At 37.5% G+C, this 26,175-nt stretch overlaps 1 protein-coding gene across 3 annotated transcripts in view; it reads left to right on the forward strand.

The window, feature by feature from the left end:
• The window catches only part of phf14 (PHD finger protein 14), a 132,498-nt gene that overhangs the window by 38,892 nt on the left and 67,431 nt on the right, over positions 1 to 26,175 (forward strand). For all 3 annotated transcript variants that reach the window (XM_041246261.1, XM_041246263.1, XM_041246262.1), the window contains exons 8-13: positions 7,416 to 7,562; positions 7,994 to 8,264; positions 8,561 to 8,667; positions 9,792 to 9,887; positions 14,425 to 14,528; positions 16,904 to 17,035. In XM_041246261.1, coding sequence (XP_041102195.1) covers positions 7,416 to 7,562; positions 7,994 to 8,264; positions 8,561 to 8,667; positions 9,792 to 9,887; positions 14,425 to 14,528; positions 16,904 to 17,035 — 857 coding nt within the window. The remainder of the gene's footprint in view (positions 1 to 7,415; positions 7,563 to 7,993; positions 8,265 to 8,560; positions 8,668 to 9,791; positions 9,888 to 14,424; positions 14,529 to 16,903; positions 17,036 to 26,175) is intronic.

The following is a 26,175-nucleotide window of genomic DNA, read 5'->3' on the forward strand; positions in this document are numbered from 1 at the left end:
AATCGTAAATCTCGAAATACTACTCACTTCTAAATCTTTTGTAGTCATTTTTGTATTACTTTAGTATAAATACATGTTAATTTGGATTCATATGTTGTTTTCCCATTGGAAATAGGTCAATTTCAAAATATCACTGTCCTGGTCACAAAAGCAAAGTTTGTGGGGAATAATTACCATTTTCTATACTTTTGAGGCATAAGCAATTAGGAAATAACACTTACTACCCAGGAACCAAAAAATAAATAAATAAATAAATAGTTTCACGGTGTAATCAAAGTAAATAATAGCAGCTCACCGTGTTTGTTTGTGTAGTTTGTTTTTGTTTGTCTCTTTGTTTTGGCTGCCAGTGCCGTGTCCTGTGTTTTGTTGGTCTTGCAACCTTTTATTTTCTGCGCTGTTTAATTATTAAATGCTGAGTGAAAACAATCTCTTAGCTTCACCAAACACCACCTCTCTGTTTATTCTGTGTTGGTTCCTGTTTCTGGTCTGACGACACCCACTACAGCCGTCTTTGTGACAAGCACCCAATAAAGATACAAAACTATAAATAAAGAATCCAAACATTTAATTTAGAGGGCCTGTCAGTAGTCTGAAGTTGTTATTTCTTTCAGAATTATAATTCATTTTTCGGCTCTACTGATTACTTGGAGTAAATAGCTTTGAGAAACCAGCCCGTAGTGTGAAGAAACACACTGAACCAGTCCTAACCATAGCAGAAAAAAAAAAAAAAATTGTAACGGAATGATTATCCTCTTAACTTCAATAAATGAAGATATTTATTAAAATCAGTATTTTGATGAATGTTTCCATCAGTGTCTTTAGGGCACTGTTGTAACCATGGTGTGAGTGGCAATCACTAAACCTGGACACAAGGAACATTTATTTGGTATAATTTATATAAACATGTAGATGGCTGATAGTGTGACAGGACTTGTAAAACAGTCTGTGTATGTATATATATATATATATGTGTATGTATGTATGTATGTATGTATGTATGTATGTATGTATATATATATATATATATATATATATATATATATATATATATATATATCAATACCAGTCAAAAGTTTGAGTACACCTGCTTGCAACCAGGTTTTTCATGATTATCTATGCTTTTAACTGTATAAACTTGTCCATAAACAGTTAATATTTCATTATATGAGACGTGTAATTTTATAAGCTGATAATCATAAGTGAATTGCATTCAAAATTTTTATTTTTTAATGAAAATGTAAATCTTGTCAATTTCAATGAAATGGTCACCCAAAGCATGGGGATTTCAGTCTGAAGCCCATGTCAGTTAAAAGTCTGAAATGTGTATAACATGGTGTTAGAACACTGGCCTAAGTATAAAAGTGTCTTTGTTGGATGTTCTCTGATTTATCTAGCATGTTACCTGATTAACCTTTTGTCACCAATTACTGTTAACAGATTAGGGTCCATGATTACTATAAATATAGGTAGCATAGGCACAAGTTTGTCATTCCTGAATGTAAGGGAGCAGAAAATGGCAAAATATGTTCAGTTAAGCAAAGAAAAAAGACTTTAAGAAATGAAGGTCAATCATAAAGACAAATCGCTAGAACTTTGCAAATGTCTTTAACTGCTGTGGCCAAAACCATCAGATGATTCGAAGAAACTGGCACTCATGAGGACCGAACAAGGTCAGGCAGTCCAAGGGTGACCTCAGAATCAGAGAACAAGTTTATTCGAGTCACAAGTCTGCGAAACCGGCAATTAACTGCACCTGAAATACAATCTCAGCTAAATGCTACTAGAAGTACAGATGTTTCAACATCAACTGTTCAGAGGAGATTGCGTGAAGCTGGCCTAACTGGAAGAATTGCTGCTAAGAAACCATTGTTAAGAGTGCAGAATAAGAGGAAGAAACTTTGGGAGAAACCAGAAAACACAGAAACTGGACGTTTGAGGAGTGGAAGTCAGTCTTATGGACCAATGAGTCAAAATTTGAAATATTTGGTTCCAACCGCCGAGTATTTGTAAGACGCAGAGAGGGCGTGCGCTTGAGTTCTTCATGTGTGGTTTCCACTGTCAAGCATGGAGCAGGCAGTGTCATTGTCTGGGGTTGCTTTGCTAGAGACAGAGTTGGTAATCTTTACCAAGTTCACGGCAAGCTCAACCAGCATGGCTATCAAAAAGTATTCGGACTCCTGACCAATTCTCTCATATTACTGAATTACAAATGGTACATTGAAATTTCGTTCTATTCAATATTTTATTTTAAAACACCGAAACTCAAAATCAATTATTGAAAGGTGACATTGGTTTTATGTTGGGAAATATTTTTAAGAAAAATAAAAAACTGAAATATCTTTCTTGCATAAGTATTCAACCCCCAGACATTAATATTTGGTAGAGCCACCTTTCGCTGCTATAACAGCTTTAAGTCTTTTGGGGTAAGTATGTACCAGCTTTGCACACAGTGTCAGAGTGATTTTGGCCCATTCTTCTTGGCAGATTTCCTTCAAGTTGGTTCAGGTTGGTTGGATGACGCTTGTGGACCGCAATTTCCAAATAGTGCCACAGATTCTCAATGGGATTGAGATCAGGACTTTGACTGGGCCACTGTAGGACATTCACCTTTTTGTTCTTGAGCCACTCCAGTGTTGCTTTGGCCTTGTGCTTGGGATCACTGTCCTGCTGAAAGGTGAATTTCCTCCCAAGCTTCAGTTTTTTAGCGGACCAAAGCAGATTTTCTTGCAGTATTTTCCTGTATTTTGCTCCATCCATTTTTCCTTCAATTGTAACAAGATGCCCAATCCCTGCTGATGAGAAGCATCCCCACAGCATGATGCTGCCACCACCATACTTCACTGTAGGGATGGTGTGTCTTGAGGCATGGGCAGTGTTAGGTTTGCGCCACACATAGCGCTTTGAGTTTTGGCCAAAAAGCTCTATCTTGGTCTCGTCTGACCACAAAACCTTTTCCCACATCGGGGCTGGGTTACTTTTATGCTTTCTGGCAAACTCCAGACGTGCTTTCAGATGGTACTTTTTGAGTAACGACTTGTTTCTTGCCACCCACCCATACAGGCCAGTGTTATGCAGAGCTCTTGATATGGTTGACTGGTGCACCATTACTCCACTCCCAGCCACTGAACTCTGTAGCTCCTTCAAAGTGATTGTTGGCCTCTCTGTGGCTTCTCTCACAAGTCTCCTTCTTGTTTGAGCACTGAGTTTTGAGGGACGGCCTTTTCTTGGCAGTGCCTGGGTGGTGTGATGCAGCTTCCACTTCCTGATTATTGATCCAACTGTGCTCACTGGGATATCCAAACACTTGGATATTATTTTGTACCCTTTCCCTAATCTATGCATTTGTATTACTTTATCTCTAACTTCTATAGAATGCTCTTTGGTCTTCATTTTCCTTCAGATTCACAGCCTTACCAATGATCCTTCAACAGTGGGGTTTTTATCCAGAAAATGTGACAGCAACTTTAATGGTTCACAGGTGGAGGCCAATGGTAAGGTAATTGTGTCCTCGTTAGGGCAATTTCTTTCATCGGTGCAAACTGGGAGCTTCCACAGCACAGGGGTTGAATACTTATGCAAGCAAGATATTTCAGTTTTTTATTTTTCTTAAAAATATTTCCCAACATAAAACCAATGTCACCTTACAATAATTGATTCTGAGTTTCAGTGTTTAAAAATAAAATATCAAACAGAACGAAATTTCAATGTACCATTTGTAATTCGGTAATATGAGAGAATTGGTCAGGGGTCTGAATACTTTTGCAAGGCACTGTGTGTGTGTGTATATATATATATATATATATATATATATATATATATATATATATATATATATATATATATATATATATATATAGTGTGTGTGTGGTACACACGTACCAGGTCCAGTGTCAAACAGACTTTTTCCTTCCTTACCTAGAGAAATAATGATTGGCAGCACTGTGAACCAAGTAGTTTTAACAGTTTATGTAAACAGGTCAACTAACTCATTGCTATTTTCATCATAAGCAGCTTTCCAAAATACCTATTTTTCAGTATTATGAAAATGATGTACATATAAATCATGTTCTTTGAAAGGTCGACTGGATATTCATCAGTGTAATCAGAAGCTCTTACTTTCAGAATGACATCGGATTAGTCGGAATGAATAGGTTTACCCCGGCCTTGGGTCGGTAAGCAATAGGTACAGATAATAATATATATATATATATATATATATATATATATATATATATATATATATATATATATATATACATACACACATACACATACATACATAGTCATAGTCATTAATCTCTAGAAATGATTGTAAAGTTAACCATTAGAGGGGATTTAGTAAAACTCCAGAAAACCAACCCTAAGCCTCCTGTCATCTATTTTCGCCAATCCCCTAATCTCCGTAAATTTTTAGTAAGAGCTGAATCAAAACAACCTGCCATAAATTTTAGCTTTCACCACTGGATCATCTTGAAGAAATTCTTACTTTCAAAAGTACAAATAGAATCTACAGTATAAAGCAGAATATCTCCATCAGATCTACCAGTGTCATCTATGTTATACAGTGCAAACATCCTCACTGTCTGTACTCATAAAATTTTTTTAACGCATGTTAGCACACTCCCCTGCCTTGTCACTCTTAGCATACCGTAAGTAATTTACTGCTTCACCATTTTAATACACTCGAGTGCATGCCAGGATTGAATGCATGTAGGTATTAGTTGCATATAAAATCTGTCACTGAACCGTTTTATGTAGCAAGACTCAAACTGAAGGACTTTTTTTTTTTTTTTTTTAAACTTTCTGACATTTCATTGGATAGAAAGAGGGCTATTTGTATCTACTGTCAGTGAGATCCAGTATCTCAGAAGTGCATCTAGTCTGCTGTACTACCTACGTGCTGAACATGCGTTCACTTCTCAAAATACACTTTCTAGTAGTTCTTCTGCTACAGACAAGAACAGTACAGCAACAAATTAAACCAATCAGTTTCGAGAGAGTACTCTTAGAAATTCAAGATCAATGCAAACCAATGAATCAAGTTAAGTACGACACTATAATCGGTGCTGTTACAAAGCAGATAGCTACCGACTGCAGCCCCGTTAACGTTGTAGTTTTGTTTTATTTCAATAACCACATTTATTTTAAATTATAGTGTTTACAGTTATGGAGGATATAACCGTTACTCTGTGAATAAAACAAAACATTCAGGCATTTTCATGTTGTTAATAAAAGAGAATTAAATTATTATTATTATTATTATTATTATTATTATTATTATTATTATTATTATTATTTAAACAGCAATGAAAAACATCAGTTTATGAGTAAAGGAAACTGTAAAGGAAACTGATAATTGTAAATGCAGTAAGGTGAGTAATAAACTGACTCATTGTGATTTAGCAGTTGGTTCAAACAATTTAACAACAAATGCTGGATTGTAAATAAATATAAAACTATAAAGAGGGACCAACAAATACCTGGTGACCAACAAATATTATCGGAGTATATATATATATATATATATATATATATATATATATATATATATATATATATATATATATATATATATATATATATAGCCTTATAAAGTGTGTGGTTGTGATTCTGTTTGGTTAGGTAAAAATGCTGCCATCAGCTTCAGAATTCTGCAAATCATAGTAGCCCTCTGGCGTTGGCTGCTACAAATCTTGCCACAAATTAAGGTGCTACAGACTAAATATTAATGTTTGCTGGAATTGATCGTGCTAGCAATACAGATCCAATGACACTGTAGTTTTGGGATCCATTATAAAACTTATTAAATATGTACTATGTATGTTAGATCCTGTATACAAATATCTGACATTTGTTATCAGTAAGGGTCTACCTAAATGGCGATTTCGCAGAAATCGGGAAATTGAGGGGTCACCGCGAAATTCACCTCTTATGTTTGGTCTTAGCATTGGAAGACAAACATAACATGACCAATAATTTGCCACCAGTTCCATCAAAACATTACACACAAAAGGCAACATTCCGCTGCCCAAGAGAGCAACCGCCAAGAAAAGGTGTTAAAACCAAGCCTTGCCCGGACAACTGGAAGCTGCAAGAGACTGGAAAATGCTGGCAGAAGCAGAAGCAGATGTTGGTCAGTGGCTTATTTTTCCACCAGAGATTGCCATCACTAATCTTCAACCAGGTGTTGTCTTGTGGTCTGGGTCAGCACGCCTTGTTCACCTGGTAGAGTTAACAGTGCCATGGGAGGGTGCTGTAGATGAGGTGTATGTGAGGAAGAAACTGCTATATGCTGAACTAGCTGCTGAAGTGGAACAGCGAGGATGTGGCACACTCTACAACCCGGTTTCTCAGAGACGTCGGATTCAGTGGCCAAGAGTTGCGTCGCACAGTGAAGAACTTATCTGAAGCAGCAGAAAGGAGCAGCAACTGGCTGTGGTTGAGACGTAATGATTCTGGCTGGGGATCTGAAGCACAATAGAAAGAAAGAAAAGTTGATGTACAGGGAAGTAAGCTGGGTTGAATTGAGTGGGGGACGGAGGTGGGTGATGTTGGGACACCAGAATCATAGTCGAGCCTTCTTGAGGTGTCATGGGCTTGTCGACAAAACACAGAGGATGGAAGGTGCCCAGTTGAATACCCCAGAGATGTACCCTACTTAGCTCAATCCAGGCGGTTGTCATGTTGATGCGCTGGGGAAACTGCACTATGGTTGATCCCTGAGCCGTCATTGCAGCCGTTGTGTGTGCTGATGCGCTGGGGAGGCAAAATAAGCTGATCCCTGGAGCCAGCATTACACATCAGCCATCAGCACCAGGCAGAAGGATATCTACATCACCAGATGGAAGAAAACGTAAATGGATGGAGACGCAGATGGATTACATTAGTTTACTGTAAAGCTACGTCTTAGTTGTTGCTTATCATGGCAACAGTTCAAGTCAGCCTGGTTTTAACATCTGCTCTCATGTAATGGAAATCATAACCTACCCGTGAAAAATAACAAAGCCCCGTAGTTATCAGGTATGTCGCAGAGCAACCAGGACGCCCGCTTTTGGACTGCCACTCTGACCATCTGTGGGGTGGATAGCAGCTTGTGTTGCACAGCACCCTATACGATATCCGGTTTATATAACACGTGTGCGTGTGTGTGTTTTTATATATATATATATATATATATATATATATATATATATATATATATATATATATATATATATATATATAATATATCGAGATACAATAGCTCGAGAAACATTGTTCCCTCGGGACACTGTACATAAAATTTATAATTTTTATTTTAATATATATGTACAGGTCCTGTGTTTACAGTGACTATTTTTTTAAACATTTCTTTGCCTAGGATTGTAGTCAGTATTGAATAAATATACGGTGCTTTTTGTCTATTTTTTATCCAGGACATTGCAGACCCATTTTTTGCTTACTGCAAGCAGCATGCGGATAGGTTGGACAGAAAGTGGAAGAGGAAGAACTACCTTGCTTTGCAATCATATTGCAAAATGTCCTTGCAAGAGAGAGAGAAACAACTTGCACCAGAAGCACAGGTACCGATGTTAAGTCTTTCCAGGCTGATTGTCATAAGAATAAAGTAAGAAGAATAAAGTAGCTCTGTGATTGAAAGTGAAGTTACAACAACCAGTAAAAATGCCACAATACATTTACAATTTCTTTGTGTAAAAAGGTAGTACAGATTAACATTGCAGTCTGACATGAATTGTTTGCATATTATACAGTCTTTAAATATTATTTTTGCTTTACCTTGTTTTTATGTTTATGTAGTTTAATCAAATGACAGTCTATTGTATTCACAACAATTAGTTGAAGCAGTTTAAAGCGGGCTTTGTGATTATTTAGTTTTTTAGGCCCCACAGTTCTTAAGTTGGTCATAAATTATTTTGCAAATTATATGTTATTTAAATGTGTATGAGTGTATTCATGTACATTTTTAACATGACCTCTTACTATATGTCCCTAGGCCCGTATCACTACCAGGCTTCAACAATACCGTGCCAAAGCAGAGCTGGCTCGCAACACCAGGCCACAAGCCTGGGTACCCAGAGAGAAGCTGCCTCGGCCACTCACTAGCAGCGCCTCTGCCATACGCAAGCTTATGCGCAAGGCTGAGCTGATGGGAATCAGCACAGACATCTTCCCTGTAGACACCTCCGATACCAGCGCCAGTGTAGACGGCAGAAGAAAGCATAAGCAGCCAGCCCTAACTGCAGACTTTGTGAATTATTACCTTGGTACAAAGAACACAATTATTAATACATACAAATAAAATCAATAACATATAGTGTAAAGATGCAGGTTAGGCTGTTAATAATCTTGAAAATACCCGATTACCCATTGACAAAAACAAAGGCTAAAGTCATCAGTCTTAATTTTGTAGTTGCTGTAATTCACTGAATGTCACTATAAAAACCAAATGTTCCATGCAAATTGAGCAATGCACAGAATGTTAATGTTGATATGAGTATGATTTCCTTTACTATGACTTGCACATTTCTGAAAGTGATCATTTTCTTTGTTTTCTTTATAGAAAGGAATATGCGAATGATACAAATCCAGGACAACATTGCAGACCAGAAGAATCTTAAAGATAAGCTTGAAAATGAACAGGAAAAACTTCACATTGAATATAACAAGGTACAGTAGGAACGCAGTGTTATAGTGCTGATGTGTTTCTGATTTTGCTTTTTTTTTTTTTTTTTTTTTTTTAAAGAATAAAACAATCCAAACACTCATTCTGTCAAGCGGAATGGAAATTGTTTTGTAGATGGCACAGTAAGAAACAGTAGGTTTACCTCCTCTCTACCTAGTGCACTGCTGGTTCCAAATCCCTGTTTTCATGACCACTATCGGTGAAGTCAGCTATAACAATGGGGCAATTTCCATGGATATAAAAATGTCTCCCCTTTTTCTCACTCTGTTTTGGTAGTACTTTCAGGTTGTGTGTGTTTCCATGTAGTTTTCTTTTAGCCTGATACATTCTCCTTCTAGATAACCTAATTAATGTTAAAGCACTGTATGATATATTTAAATATTTGTGGCTGAGTTACACTTTGGCCTTGCATGACTGCTCGTGTCGTACAGCTTTCTTAAATCGGATTTCCATGAAGTTTTTAATTTTATTTTGAGCCTATTGCTGTGCCATCATTCTGCTTGTCATTTTCGGTTTCCAAATGTAAAATAACACTTTTCTAAAACTATCTTGATCATATTTAATATTTCTTCTGTAGGTATCATTTTATTTGTTCTGTTATCTGGTGTTTCTTTAAATGCTTCTAAAGTTGAATTCCTAGGATCACTGGGGTACAGTGATTTTTTAAATCCATGCAAAATAAAATAGCATTCTCTGGAAGTTTAGTCTTTATTCTATTGTGTTGTATCTTTGCATAGCTAGGTAAACATACAACATGTGGCTGCAGCTGCTTCTTAGCAATTTTCGCAATAATGTTTGCTAGGTTATCAATTGTGCTAACAATTTAGATCCAACATTGTTATGCATCTATAAAGAAGTAACAAAGGATTTATGGAATATCAGTAACCTCCTAGAAAGGCATAGAACATTTACAGACTATTTTTTCTGGTCTATTTGCTGTTGAGTACCAGTATGCCTCTTGAATTGTAACTAACTTTTTTCTTTTTTTTCATGTCTAGGTCAAGAGTGCCTCCTATAGACAATAATAGAAAATGCTAAGAAATAATGCTGTTTTCTGCCCCTTTTTTAGTACTTGCTGCTTATGCTACTTTCATTTGTCATATTCTAGTTGTGTGAGTCTTTGGAAGATTTACAGAATGTCAATGGCAATCTAAGGAATGAAGGGCAAACAATATGGGCAGTACTCGGTAGCATTATTGGACAGGTTGGTGACCTTTTTCATCTCTTTCAATAACACTTCCTTTTCTATTGCTTCCCATCTACCTTTACTATTGTGCTTTAAAAAAATCAATTTGATCAGATCCATTGGTACGCTAGGTAATGATTTCTGATTGAAATAGATGTGGATTGGGGCAAACCACCTACTGGAAACGTAAGGCTTAATTTTGTTGTTGTAATAGCTATCTTGTTTGTAAAATCCTTTCATTTTCTGTAACTGATTGACCTGTCATTCGGGATGAAACTGGATCTGAATCTGAAGTTTAATCTACCTAGCACCTCCTTTTTACCATGGCAACAGCTCTGCCTAGCTGCTCAGCCACACAATATTGGCTATTTAATCAGTCTAAGGAAAAAAGTGAAGCAAATAAATGTACTATAAGAAGAGATTTTTTTCTTTTGTTTGTTTCTCCTAATTTTTAGTGGTAATTTACATATTGCATGGTAAAAAAAAAAAAAGAAAAGCAGCTGCCTGTCTGCATAACTGTTATTAAATTGTGAAAGTATTATTTAAACAATTATATGGATCTTTTCATATTGCTGCACAGGCATATTATCAGATGTCTAATTTAACATTCCCTTCTATTACCATTAGGGATGTCATGGTATACTGTGGCATAGATTGCCACGGTTTCAAACAGCAACCATTTTTCTATACCATGGTATGCAAAAGTGGTACACGTGTTTCTGTCTTTAACCAGTTCCAAATTGCTGCTTGTCAGTTTTGAACCCCAAAAAAAGAAAAATGAGCGTTTTAAATTGCGTGGTATTCAGCACAGGAAACAGATTTGTTGAAACTAAACAAGCAAAACACAGAAGTCGGATAGTAAACAAACTCACAGAAGTAATGAAAGTGACCCGACACCCCCCGCGAAACAGATCATGTCATCCATCTGGGGATATTTTGGGTATGAAAATAAAACGAAGAGGGTTTTGTAGTTGATGATGGAAAACCAGTGTGCATAGCATGCAGGATTTGGGTAACACAGCTAGAGTAGGGAATACATCCAACAGAGCATGCAGGATTCGGGTAACACAGCTAGAGGAGGGAATACATCCAACAGAGATTTCGGGTAACACAGCTAGAGGAGCATGCATACATGCAGGATTCGGGTAACACAGCTAGAGGAGGGAATACATCCAACAGAGTATGCAGGATTCGGGTAACACAGCTAGAGGAGGGAATACATCCAACAGAGCATGCAAGATTCGGGTAACACAGCTAGAGGAGGGAATACATCCAACAGAGCATGCAGGATTCGGGTAACACAGCTAGAGGAGGGAATACATCCAACCTCTTCACGCAGTATCACACGTCCCTGTATAGCAAAGCTCAGGTATGTAAATTTGTAGTAAAATAAAAATAAAAGGCAATTTTAAAACTTGCGTAACCAGTGCATAATATGACTCTTTATTTACAGCAGTATCACCTTTCTCAACTGCAATTCTGAAACATGCGTTCTCCAGCGCTCGGCCAAATTCTGCGCTGCCCCCTAGGAACCCCTGGTCGCAGTCGGGAATGACATAGCTTGGATTTGAGCCAGTTTTAAAACAGAACGCTTAATATTAAAAGTAACTAAAAGTAACTAATTAATAAAAATATTAGTTGACCACTGTATTTCTTTAAATAGCCATTTCAAAAATGATTTAAAAAAATTACATTATACTGTGGTATGAACATAACCAATGTAATATTGTACCTTGACATCCCTAATTACAATTAGCAGCAAGGGTGAGGAAGCAAAACTGTCACCAAATATGATGGTATTTTTACTTAAGAAATTCTATAACTATCATTGTAGTGGAAGTTTAAAATTGGGGTTTATTTGTCTCTGGAAATTGGGAAAGTCGTTTTAATCTGGACTTTTTCTAGTTCTTAAAGTTGTCCGGAAGAGAAATGCTGCATTCATTGAATAGGTGAAGGTGATGGCATTCCAAAATATGAGTGAAAAACAAGTGATATCACATCATTTTATAGTTCTAGAAATTATTATTGATACTATGTCTGGGTAGATATGCGTTTGGTGCCAAATCCAGCTCTACCTATCTTTTAGTGATTTGATGCAAGATGTTTTCGATCAATGCTGTTAAATTCAGTTTCAAATGCTAGTTGCTGCTGTTGCAAATCTACCTGGTAGATGACCACTTTAATATACAGTGTATATAGTGTTCAAAGACTTGGGGTTTCTAAGGCCTGTGGTAATGATGAGAATCACGGTAGAATACGTAGACTTTATATGTTGGTGTGGCAAAGTTCTCAAGTGAGTGCAGGTGTAGGCAGTGCAGCAGTGAAGGAACAGACGGACAACGATTTACAGGTGCAAGTGTGTTTATTGATGGTTTCAATGTCCAGAGCCTTACGGAAAACAACTGTAAATAATACATGTTATGAAGTGATACAGTGGCATGTATCACTTTGTTTGTAATCCCTGTGTTTAACCCGTAACCAAATGTCCAGTTTACACTAACACGTAACACAAAACACATACACAATTCCTACAGTGAGTGAATTAGTCCTCATGGTGCAAAGACAGTTTTCTCTGTGAAAGGAAAGTGCTGGTGTCCAGGTTTACTGCTGGCCTGCGGTGACAGCTCCGTATAGGTGTTGGTAGTCTTAGAAAAACAGACAAACAGTCAACTAGACAAACTAACAAAACACAACACTCACATTTCTCGTTAACACAGTTTCTCCTTTTAGGTTGTTTCTGACCGTTTTGAAAGGAACAGATTACTTTCACTACGACCCCTGTTTATACCCTCCTTCATGACCCCTTGGTTAACAAACTCATCCGCTTCTCCAGTCTGCAGATGCCACGCCATTTCCCGTTCGTGTACCGTAGCTCTGCCCCTTTTCAGGAGGTCATTCGATCTCTGTCACAGTGGGTCATAATTCATTATTTGATTAAAAAAGCAGCATTTGTATGAACATTAGTTTTGTGCTTTCATTTCTCCTGGAATTTGAATTTCCACATGTCTGACTGCTACTACATCCTTACCTTGTATAACTGGTATTCCATGGTCCAAATGTGTGTTCTGCTTCTTAAATGCTCTCCTCTGAACTTGGGTTACAGTATATTGAGGTGTTGAGATTGCTTTGTCACTCTAGATTGGTTCATATTGCAATAAAGGAAAACGAATAAGCTTTCATTCAATTACAAATCCCAAAGGAGATCAGGTGTGCTTTTGAAAAATAAATCCTCAACGTCAGTGGCAGTGTTGTAAGTGTGACAACACAAGAATGTACTGCCACATAAAGTGCTTACTATGTATTTATTTAATATTATATTTGTTGGTTTTTACAAAATAAAGTTTCAGAGCAGATTTGTGGATGAATTTCATTTTATAGCATTTAAATACATTTACTAAATATACTAAATAGACTCACTTTTACAATAATACAAAATCAAATAACATTCACCTCCCCTCTTTTAATCATGTGGTTTGATTTCTTGGGTCTTGGTGAGTTAAGACCATATCAAATGTTTTTATAGGGACATGTTAAAAAGCATGCTGCTGCCGATTTTGTTTCCCGGTAGTTTTATAAATAAGAGAATAAGAAAGGAGTCGACTTTTTTCATATTTACCAACAAAACCTTACATGTTTTACCTTTTGATAACCTGAAATCACGACAAGCCAACGCATACATTTGTGTGTGCAAGCTGTAGAAAAGCAGCAGTAGGATTCATTTGCACAGCTTGCATGGCACTTTCTTCCAGTTGGCTGAACAGATGCCAACCCACAGGGCTGCAGAGAAATGACTTTGATAGATGGTTGCTGTCTGAGAAGCTAGCATGCTGCAGATTAGTGGAAACCCGAAGAGAATCTTGTCTGCTTTGTGGAGAGTTTGGCCCAATGAGATAATTTTTCTAATTAACCTATAGAACACCACCAGTGTTGCAGAGAAGTTGAGAAAAATAAACTACCTCAATGTTCTATTGCCAAGGATAGTGTTTTTCTTCCTTCTTAAACCAACTTGCCTTGTCTGTCACTTTCAAAGCTCCCATAGAAGTGAGTTGTGAAATGCATTATGTTGTGGAGCTTTTGCATGCATGGCTATTTTGAGATGTTGCTAAAACCATATTTTGAAATAATTTAATCTTTACGCTATTTTTTTCTGCAGCATAATATAGTCAGTTCTGAACATTTACAAAAAAAAATGTACATTGTGTTTAATTGTGTATATGCCTAAATTTGAGTTTTTCTTTACTAAATGTTAAGTAATGTTTTTAGTGTTTGTACAGAAATAAGCATTTAGGTTTAATCTGTGTTGCTTACTAATGGGTTGCAGTTTTTAACTATACAGTTCAGCCACACAATTTCAGATTTTTGCTTTTCTTCACTAGATTGTATTTCCTTATAAATGTGTTACATAAGTGTAAACATTTAAATGGTACAGTTTAGTTTTCTTATGTCATAGTGCACTTTTGCTATTCATATTTTCCATTGTAAAAATGTGCACTATGTGTCTGTGGCTAGTTCTGTTTAATATCACTTAAATAACCAAATTGTCTCAAAATGACAGAAATTGAATGCCCCAGCCATTTTGCGAGCACCGAAGGAAAGAAAACCAAGTAAGAAGGAAGGAGGGACACAGAAATCATCAACTCTTCCAGCTGTACTTTACAGGTAAGTGATATAAGCTATAGAGGATATGAATGATCGTTCGTGGTGTACGGTTTTTATTCACTGCAGGAGGATGTCCAAGTAAATCACTAGCCTCGACAGGGGTGACTGACTTATGCTAGACATACTCCTAAGTCTATAAATATGTACATTATGTATATTAAATCAATCATAAGTCTTAAGGAATAGGATTGTTTTTACATATTAACTACCATTTTAGGCCATGACCAATTCATTTACGGCAGAATCACTGTTCATCATACAAATTTCTTTGTTTAGCCAAGTAAACTGTAAAAGTGTGCTGCATCCATATTAAATAGAATAAGTAAAACCATTAATCAAAGATTTCTATTTTAATGAATCTGTGGAGTATTAATTATTATTGCAGTATGTCTTTTTCTATTTACTGTAGAGTAAAACCTGTCATATCCGATCCTGTAAGATACAATACCCTCTATTAACCGACGGACCTCTTGCATGTGTCATTTACACAGGCCGCTACACACTGAGCGGTTCTGATGGAAACTGGTCAATGCATATTTTATTATGGGTCTAAGACAAGAACGGATTTAGTATCAGAAAGAAAAAGGAATTCAATTTCCCTTATTACATGCTGCCACTACATGTTACTGCCCAGTTTAAATAAAAGAAAGTAAGGGAATAATATTACTGTACCGTTTTAAAAAGATTTTTTTTTTTTTTTGACCTCCAAAGCCTGTTTGTGTGTATGCTTTCTAGTCGTTGTTTCTGTCTCTGTTAACATGAACAGTGCAAAAAGACCTGTTGGATTACTTTGGCTTAAACTGAGAAAGCTCATTAAGAACTGTTTTTGCACCTGATGTACCTGACTGATGTAATTTATAAAGCTCCAACATTAATAAAGCTACTACAATATAGTATAACGCCTCCCTCCGAGATATAGTATTTTTATATATCCAATCGACCCTGGAACCAATTAAATTGGATATTACAGGTTCTACTGTACATTAGTCATGGCCATTAAACGATAAAAGTAGAGAAACTTGCTATATGGCTTATTGACTGGTAAAAATAGCTTTATTTGATTTATTTAAATGTTTTAGTTTTTATTGTATGTTTTTTTTCAATACAGTATATTAAAGGTCTCCTATGAAATTGAGTAAGTGTAGATCTCGAAATTATTGGTCAGGGCCTTACAATGTGTGTTTCTTTTTTTTTTTTTTTAAATGTATTTTTTCATAATGTGAGGATTATCTGTAACATACCCTGGTTTGCATTTTTATTAAAGTTACTTTATAATCAGTACTATTTCTGTCAGAAAGTTTTGTTACACTGCAGTGCATTCAGCAAGGGAGCAAAACTAACTGTAGAACATGCAATACCAGTACAAGCCTTTTAACCCCTTTACAGTCAAGCGATTTTGTCATAGATATCACCCAACAGGCAAGCATGTTATGTCCGTTTTTATCAACATAATGAAAAAAAACAAAACAAAAATATGGTGTAAAAGTTAGTTAATTATTTTTGCAGATTGTCAAATGTATATGTACACTAAAGTACAGGGATTATTGTGAGATGTTACAGTTTATACAGGCATATACTTCCAAATAAATATATTTCTAAACATTACTTGCATGCATTTGATGTTTTCGTTGTCATTTTGAAATAGAATTGAAAATTTTTGTTGGGACCAAAAACAAAACAAAACAAAAAACCATGAGCACATGATCTGGGAATCTGGGTCTGTGAGAGAGTGACAGATTCCAATCAAATAAACTGTCTGGCGGGTTCGCAAAGGGCTTGACTATCTCTATACAAAGTGTGGTGCAGTTTAATGACAGCAGTTACACAGCCAAGAACACATGCATAGTGTGAAATCAAACATGGCCTATGGTAGCTACCCAATGACCACTCGGTAATCAAACATTGCCACTGAAGGCTGCAAAGGGGTTAAATGGACTATACCTTTTATGACAAGCCTTGTTCATTAATGATGTAACAGCTTGTATAGGTCATCCAACTTCAAAACACTTAATCAAAATTCTAATGTAAAACTTAGTGTAAAAGCTACTTAGTTTCTTGTAAGTTTCTCAACAGTCTGTATAGGAAATGTGTTATGTGATGCACACAATTATTTAGCAACAGTAGACTACAGGGAATGCAGTATGCTTACGCCATCCCAGTTGGTCTACAGTTGCTACCTGCCCTCTTGCATTGCTTGTTTTCATGGCATGTATTTAAAAATAAACTCTGGTCACTTCTCCAGTATGTTTAAAATTACAGCCTGTATGAAATGCATTTTTAAATCTTTGTCATACATACAAAGGTACAGAAGCAAACTCACAAACTTGTTAAATGTGATTTAAACAATATTGGATTATAAATGTATTTCCTGGCAGCTGTGGGATTTGCAAGAAAAACCAGGACCAGCACCTCCTCCTGCTCTGTGATACCTGTAAACTGCATTACCACCTGGGCTGCTTAGATCCACCCCTCACAAGAATGCCCAAGAAGACTAAAAACAGTTACTGGTGAGACCTATTTTATCTGCAATCTTTTTCTAGCTTTTTGAACGTTACGTGCATGGTATTAATCACAGTTTGAATACTTTTCTTAAATACGTACCTAAGTTATTTTTTACACTTTAACAGCCAGGCCCCCTCTTTAGAACATGCTTAAAAGAAAAGTAGAACATGTAAGTAAAGCGGTTGTATAACATATCATCCACAAGATTGTAGAGAAATTGAAGCAGAATTTATTTTGCTTCATTTTTCTAGAATAAAGATAAACGTCAATGAGACATTTTGTATTGCTGCTGTCCTTTTAGTTAAGAATGACTCGTTTTGGTAGACTTCCCATAGATCCCATTATCCAATCTTGAGCGATGCAAATCCATTCCTCTTGCAGCTTACCCAGGGATGTGGAATGATGCAGATGGCTTTGTCAGTTGCTCTATAATAGAATGCATGTCAGGTGAATTACCTTAAGCTGTAAAAAATTGGATGAATGAATCCTGTTTTAAATACCACCATACACAGATGTAACACTTATTATATTCACACAATTATTTTTTTGAGATTCAGCTTTTATTAGGGAGCTCACCTAAATCCCTCATTTAGAAAGATACAGGGTATTAATGCTTGTGAGTGCCATGTGGGTGCATGCATTTGCTTCTGAGTGATAGGCAGGATATCGAGACGGAGGTTGAAGTTGATACGCCCTGCAGGCAAACAGGATTTATTTACATATACAGCTCACATGACACTATCAGCAATAGCAGCGCATGGAGCACATAAACACAGTGTATGAAAACTTTGATAGGGTCTGCAATATCGGAACTAATTTTCTCTGTTCAATAATAAATTAACGTTGCTGAAGAGGTTGATTTATGGTGGATAAATGATTAGGGCGGATATGTGACTGATTACGGTAGTTGAGTAAAGCCAGTTGCCCAATTTGTCTGCATGGTTAACATAATGGGAACGTGTGCTTCATTGCTTGTGTGACTCCGTGGCTGGCTGTTGTAATTTGCGTACCTGATTTGATAAGAAAACTGAAATATACAATTGACATCCTTACTGTTACTATGGACTGACGTCTACGTACCTACAAATGTGTTTTTTAATTTAATTTTTTTTTTTTTTTTTAACATTTTGTACTACTGTAAGGATTATGGAGACAGCTTTAAACATGTACCGTAGAATCTTGCTTATCCGAACCAAGCAGTCAGTATTAACCTACAGTTTATTACACACCACTGTATCATAATTAAATGCATGCTGATAGCAAATGTAAAAGCTGAATTTTCATATTTAAATAATACTGCAAACAGTGACGCACATGTATAGTACAGTGCACATAAGAACATAAGAACATAAGAAAGTTTACAAACGAGAGGAGGCCATTCGGCCCATCTTGCTCGTTTGGTTGTTAGTAGCTTATTGATCCCAAAATCTCATCAAGCAGCTTCTTGAAGGATCCCAGGGTGTCAGCTTCAACAACATTACTGGGGAGTTGATTCCAGACCCTCACAATTCTCTGTGTAAAAAAGTGTCTCCTATTTTCTGTTCTGAATGCCCCTTTTTCTAAACTCCATTTGTGACCCCTGGTCCTTGTTTCTTTTTTCAGGCTGAAAAAGTCCCTTGGGTCGACACTGTCAATACCTTTTAGAATTTTGAATGCTTGAATTAGATCGCCACGCAGTCTTCTTTGTTCAAGACTGAACAGATTCAATTCTTTTAGCCTGTCTGCATATGACATGCCTTTTAAGCCCGGAATAATTCTGGTTGCTCTTCTTTGCACTCTTTCTAGAGCAGCAATATCTTTTTTATAGCGAGGTGACCAGAACTGAACACAATATTCAAGATGAGGTCTTACAAGTGCATTGTACAGTTTTAACATTACTTCCCTTGATTTAAATTCAACACTTTTCACAATGTATCCGAGCATCTTGTTAGCCTTTTTTATAGCTTCCCCACATTGCCTAGATGAAGACATTTCTGAGTCAACAAAAACTCCTAGGTCTTTTTCATAGATTCCTTCTCCAATTTCAATATCTCCCATATAATATTTATAATGTACACTTTTATTTCCTGCGTGCAGTACCTTACACTTTTCTCTATTAAATGTCATTTGCCATGTGTCTGCCCAGTTCTGAATCTTGTCTAGATCATTTTGAATGACCTTTGCTGCTGCAACAGTGTTTGCCACTCCTCCTACTTTTGTGTCGTCTGCAAATTTAACAAGTTTGCTTACTATACCAGAATCTAAATCATTAATGTAGATTAGGAATAGCAGAGGACCTAATACTGATCCCTGTGGTACACCGCTGGTTACCACACTCCATTCTGAGGTTTTTCCTCTAATCAGTACTTTCTGTTTTCTACATGTTAACCACTCCCTAATCCATGTACATGCGTTTCCTTGAATCCCAACTGCGTTCAGTTTGAGAATTAATCTTTTGTGCGGGACTTTGTCAAAAGCTTTCTGGAAATCTAAATAAACCATGTCATATGCTTTGCAATTATCCATTATCGATGTTGCATCCTCAAAAAAATCAAGCAAGTTAGTTAGACACGATCTCCCTTTCCTAAAACCATGTTGACTGTCTCCCAGTACCCTGTTACCATATAGGTAATTTTCCATTTTGGATCTTATTATAGTTTCCATAAGTTTGCATATAATAGAAGTCAGGCTTACTGGTCTGTAGTTACCTGGTTCAGTTTTGTTTCCCTTTTTGTGGATCGGTATTACGTTTGCAATTTTCCAGTCTGTCGGTACCACCCCTGTGTCAAGAGACTGCTGCATGATCTTGGTTAGCGGTTTGTAAATTACTTCTTTCATTTCTTTGAGTACTACTGGGAGGATCTCATCCGGCCCAGGGGATTTGTTTATTTTAAGAGCTCCTAGTCCCTTTAACACTTCTGCCTCAGTTATGCTAAAGTTATTTAAAACTGGATAGGAACTGGATGACATGTGGGGCATGTTGTCAGTATCTTCCTTTGTAAAAACTTGTGAAAAGTAATCATTTAACATATTTGCTATTTTTTTTCTTCCTCTACGATTTTGCCATTTGTATCTCTTAAACATTTAATCTCCTCTTTGAATGTTCTCTTGCTGTTGTAATATTGGAAAAACATTTTGGAATTGGTTTTAGCTCCCTTAGCAATGTTCATTTCTATTTCTCTCTTGGCCTTTCTAACTTCCTTTTTGACTTGCGTTTGCAGTTCCATGTACTCTTTCTGCGTACTTTCTTTTTGGTCCTTTTTTAATGCTCTGTAAAGTGCCTTTTTTCGCTGAATATTTTTTTTAATTGATCTATTAAACCATTTTGGCAATTTAGTTTTACATTTAGATTTGTCTACTTTAGGGATACATCCTTATTAAACATTCCTGTTAGGGGAGCTGGTATGAATTTGCAAAGTTTTTCCCTTAGAACAGTTACGATACATTAGGCTAACATTGCTTGTAGCTGTTTCACAGTGGACATTTAAGGACTCTCCACTAAAAGTGATGTCGTTATTCTAAATTTAGAGACCTATCATGCATGCCCAGTTACAGATGGTGATATGTAAAGGGGTTTTGCATGCAGAAACATACTGGCATGAAAGACTACACTAGAAAAGTTCCTTAATCAAAACAATATATACCAGTGGCTATTTGCAATAGCAATAGACAGGAGGTAGATTTATATCTAAAACTAACATGGCAATTGCGATTTAAGAAATTGCACGTTGTGTAGGTTACCCAATTAATTAAACATATTGCTACACCAGAGATCTGGCTGTAGCAGCTACTCTATTGGAGGTTCTGATGTGCCAAAGAGGTATACAGCAATGTTTTTAATAAAAAAAAAAAAGACATGCCATGAATTTTAATGAAGAGATTTTATGTATGCCATGTGTATTTTCCTGTTTGTTTATTTTTTTTAAATAATGTCATTAGAAATTGTCAGTACAAAAACAAGCAATTAAAAAAAGCACCACTTGTATTAAGTACTGGCATTCTTCAGTCATTCTTGACATACTGCTGTGTATGTAAAATTTCATTTTCACACCATTGATTAATGAATAAAAATGCAAAACTAATGGTTGGAAGTTGTGCAAACATTATTACTATTTTTTCTTGTGGGATCGTCAGTGTTACCGTTTTCTTGGTAATGTTACTCTAAGCCCAACTTACATGCCTAAGCACGCATCAATTGATCTGCTCCTGTAATGCATTGCAAGTTCAACCCTCAATAGACTTTTAAATTTATTTGCTTGGTGTTTGGAAGTTGATGTGAATTTTAGTGAATGTTGTAAGAGCCTAGATTTTACAGTTTGTTTTGTTTTGGTTTTGGTTTTTTTGCAGGATTTATCTTTCCATAATTGTTGGTGTTTAATTATTTATAATTGTTTGTTTTGACTAACATGTTCTTATTATAGTTAAGTGTTTTACTCATTTAACAAAGCTTAGTAAATCTGCCCCAATAATTCATTTGTGCAGATGAGTTAGAGGTCTAATCGTTTCATTGTTGGTTACTACAGTATTTAGTGGCTGATCCCATGTAAAAACACTGTAGTTTCCAATAATAACTACAATACATGCTATAGCAAGCTATTTTGTATTTGGACAGAACTCTAGTATTTTCTTATATGTGATAGTAACATAAGAACATAAGAAAGTTTACAAACGAGAGGAGGCCATTCGGCCCATCTTGCTCGTTTGGTTGTTAGTAGCTTATTGATCCCAAAATCTCATCAAGCAGCTTCTTGAAGGATCCCAGGGTGTCAGCTTCAACAACATTACTGGGGAGTTGATTCCAGACCCTCACAATTCTCTGTGTAAAAAAGTGTCTCCTATTTTCTGTTCTGAATGCCCCTTTTTCTAAACTCCATTTGTGACCCCTGGTCCTTGTTTCTTTTTTCAGGCTGAAAAAGTCCCTTGGGTCGACACTGTCAATACCTTTTAGAATTTTGAATGCTTGAATTAGGTCGCCACGTAGTCTTCTTTGTTCAAGACTGAACAGATTCAATTCTTTTAGCCTGTCTGCATATGACATGCCTTTTAAACCCGGAATAATTCTGGTCGCTCTTCTTTGCACTCTTTCTAGAGCAGCAATATCTTTTTTATAGCGAGGTGACCAGAACTGCACACAATATTCAAGATGAGGTCTTACTAGTGCATTGTACAGTTTTAACATTACTTCCCTTGATTTAAATTCAACACTTTTCACAATGTATCCGAGTATCTTGTTAGCCTTTTTTATAGCTTCCCCACATTGTCTAGATGAAGACATTTCTGAGTCAACAAAAACTCCTAGGTCTTTTTCATAGATTCCTTCTCCAATTTCAATATCTCCCATATGATATTTATAATGTACATTTTTATTTCCTGCGTGCAGTACCTTACACTTTTCTCTATTAAATGTCATTTGCCAGGTCATTGTCAAAAAGTAGAGTATTAATAGCATCTTCAGTACAATCATTGTATCTATTAATATTAAAATGAAAAAAAAAATAAAAATATGGTGGATCTTCTTTGTAATGTATTTCTCTCCAAGTATATTGATAGTTTTTTTTTTTTTTTCCTTCTGTACTTTTGGTATTTAATATTTAAGTCCACTTTTGATAGCACTTATGAGTAAGGCTACAATTTTGTCACGGAAATCATGAAAATCCTGAATTTGAAAAAAGTGAAATCTTGGAAATGGATGTAAAAACACTTTTGATTAGACATGTACTTTTATTCCCTTTAAAAATGCAGTATGTCCTGCATTGAAAGTACAAATCTGCGAGTATCTATAAATTATTTGGTTGTGTATGCATGCAGCATTTACGTGTTGCTACGTAGGTCGCAAAATTGTAGATTACTGTCGTTCGCGCAGCTTGGTGGGGGGGAAAAAAAAATAAAAAAAAATACTGTGTGTTTCTCCGTCTGGGCTTTAGCCTGCCCTGCTGTCGAGTAGACTTTGTTGGCTGCCTCGGCCCACCCGTCTTAGTGCTTTGGGCCTTCAAAAATAAATAAATAAATGTGTATTATCCCTTCTGCTCTGTTCTTTTTCAAACTAACTGAGCTCTCACCCACCTCAGCAGCTTTGTCCTGTGTGTCTCCTCTGGTGCATCCTGTGCTCTGACCAGGTGACTCTCTCAGTGAGTACAGCAAGTATTCTGACTGCCTATTTGGATGGCGTACTGCGGGAAGCCCTGGGACAGAGCCTGGCAAACCTGGTGAAGGCTCACAAAAAGCTTTGGCTGTCACTGGCGAGGGTCCCTGATGCGGATAAAATGCCGCTGTTGGACGTGCCGATATCCCCGTATACTGTTGGCCCAGCAATAGAGGTCCTACAGTGCTCTCATCGAGAACGTGAGACATCTCGGTAAGTGGCAAGCTCCACAGGCACGCACAATAATCCGGATGATCCTGATTCCCACGGCTCCGCTGGGTGACCTGATGGAACCGCCTGCAAGCCACTGTGGCAGCAGGCAGTCGGACACCCTAGCCAATGAAAGGTCCAAAGTGCTTTTTATAAGCTTTCCCGCCGATACTGCTGCTCCCTGTCTTTCTGGAAAAGGTCAGGAGAGAGAAAGCGACAGTTTTCGGTGGTGGCCCCGAGATGGCCTAGGAGAATCAGGTTTTCGAACCTTTGCCAGCTGCTGCAGGGCCAGCCCTGGAAGATCACCCTACGCATGGATCCCCTCAGTCAGGCGAAAGGCATCCTCTGGCACCCAGATCCGGACAGACTCCATCAGTGGGTCTGGCCCCTGAACGGGACCATCTGTCCGCCTTAGGGCTCTCAGATGCAATAATTAGTACACTGCAGAACGCTAGGTCTTCCTCCACAAGAGCATTGTATGTTTCTAAATGGAGGTATTTTCAGAAGTGGTGCATGACCAGAGGCCATGACCCTATTTACTGCGCCATAGTGATTATTTTACAGTTTCTGCAAGGTTTACTAGAGTTGGGCAGGTCCCCCTCTACGCTGAAAATGTACTTGCACCTATAGACTCGGCTTCCATGGGAGGTCATATTCTGGGAACCCCGTTTCTAAAGGGTTCACGGCGACTGCTTCCCCCTAAAAGGGTATGCCCTCCCCGAGTGGAGTTTAGACATGGTACTGGAGGCTCTTACTAAGGGCCTGTTTGAGCCTATACCCTCCATAGAGCTGAAATATCTCTCTATGAAGTCAGCCTTTTTATTGACCATCACCTCCGCTAAGCGGCTCAATGAGTTGCAGGCTCTGTCTGTGCACAGTTCCTGTATGCGCGTCTGGGATAATGGAAATCATTACGCACAAACCCTGCGTTCCTACCCAAGGTGATTACGGCTTTCCACTTGAACCAGTCAGTGGAATTTAGAGACCTTCCACCCCCCTCCCTTTGATTCGGTGGAGGATAGGAAACTGAATTCTCTCTGCCCTGTGAGGGCATTGAGAGAGTATATGGATAGGACGAAGATGCAGTTTAACCAGCTCTTTGTTTGCTATGGTGAAAGGACCCCAGGGCAAGCCCTGTTGAAACAGTGACTGGCCCACTGAATTTTGGACACAGTATTGACTGCTTATAATGAAGCTGGCCTACCCCCATCGGGGAGGGTGGCCACGCATTCTACTAGAGGGGTGGCCGCATCATGGCTGCTCTTTCAAGGCACATCGTTGACTGACATTTGTACTGCAGCTAGCTAGTCTGTTTTGCATACATTCACCAGGCTCTACCACATCAATGTGGTATATCCCTCTATGCCTTCATTAAGCAGCAGGGTCCTTGAGGTTGTACATGTGCACCACCAACTCTAATTGGCGGTAGCGAGGCATCCCTCATATGTTGTCCATTCACGCCACCTCGTGACGGCTCCGGTATATTTTCCCAAAAGTACTGGTTGATGGTCATCTTCGAATTGAAAGGGAGAATTAGGTTACTTACCGTACCCCTGGTTCCCAGAAAGACGACCACAAAACCTTGCAAGGTCGCATCACTCGCATTCACGGGTTCGATACAAAAGAGGAAGCGAGCGCCACGGAATGACTGCTTATTTCCTCGGCAGGCGAGACCGTGGATGTCATTCCACGGAGGGGCCTATCGGCAGATCTGACATAAAATGTTTCATGCTGCAAGCATCTCATGAAAGAGGGACTACATTCCTAATAAATTGGCTATCAATTGTTATATGCAGGCATCGCAGTTTCTTCTTGAAATCAAAATAATGTATGATCTTTTTTGATTGTTATTTGAGATTTGAACCCATGGTTTGAGGTGAAAGGTTAGTGTACTGCCAATCGAACCAACTAATCATCTATTAATTACCCAGCATTTTCTCTCTTTTTTTTTTTTTTTTTTTTTTTTTTTTTAATGAACCTCAAGAGATGGAATCAAGATGAGTTTGAAGCTGAATCTGGAGAGCTCCTCACTGTAAAATCATAGTTTGCTTTGTTGAATCTCAGGAGGAATATGGCAGGTTACTTTGGGTCAAGGAATGCTTTTATTTGAGCGCTCATCAGTGGTTTAGTGTATTTCACATCCACCATGTGGCTCTTTAAGCAAATTAGGTTTAAGTGCCAGGCTTTCACAGAACCAGTACCTTGGGATTAAGAACATAAGAAAGTTTACAAACGAGAGGAGGCCATTTGGCCCATCTTTTTGGTTGTTAGTAGCTATTGGTCCCAAAATCTCATCAAGCAGCTTCTTGAAGGATCCCAGGGTGTCGGCTTCAACGTTATTACTGGGGAGTTGGTTCCAGACCCTCACAATTCTCTGTATAAAAAAGTGCCTCCTATTTTCTGTTCTTAATGCCCCTTTGTCTAATCTTCATTTGTAACCCCTGGTCCTTGTTTCTTTTTTCATGTTGAAAAAGTCCCTTGGGTCAACATTGTCAATACCTTTTAGAATTTGGAATGCTTGAATCAGGTCGCCGCGTAGTCTTCTTTGTTCAAGACTGAATAGATTTAATTCTTTTAGCCTGACTGCATTGGACATGCATTTTAAACTCTGAATAATTCGGTTTGCTCTTCTTTGCACTCTTTCTAGAGCAGCAATATCTTTTTTATAGCGAGGTGACCAGAACTGAACACAATATTCAAGATGAGGTCTTACTAATGCATTGTACAGTTTTAACATTACTTCCCTTGATTTAAATTCAACAGTTTTCACAATATATCCGAGCATCTTGTTCTTTTTTATAGCTTCCCCACATT

The sequence above is a fragment of the Polyodon spathula genome, chromosome 3, assembly GCF_017654505.1.
Source record: "Polyodon spathula isolate WHYD16114869_AA chromosome 3, ASM1765450v1, whole genome shotgun sequence".
In the NCBI taxonomy this organism is placed as follows: domain Eukaryota; kingdom Metazoa; phylum Chordata; class Actinopteri; order Acipenseriformes; family Polyodontidae; genus Polyodon; species Polyodon spathula.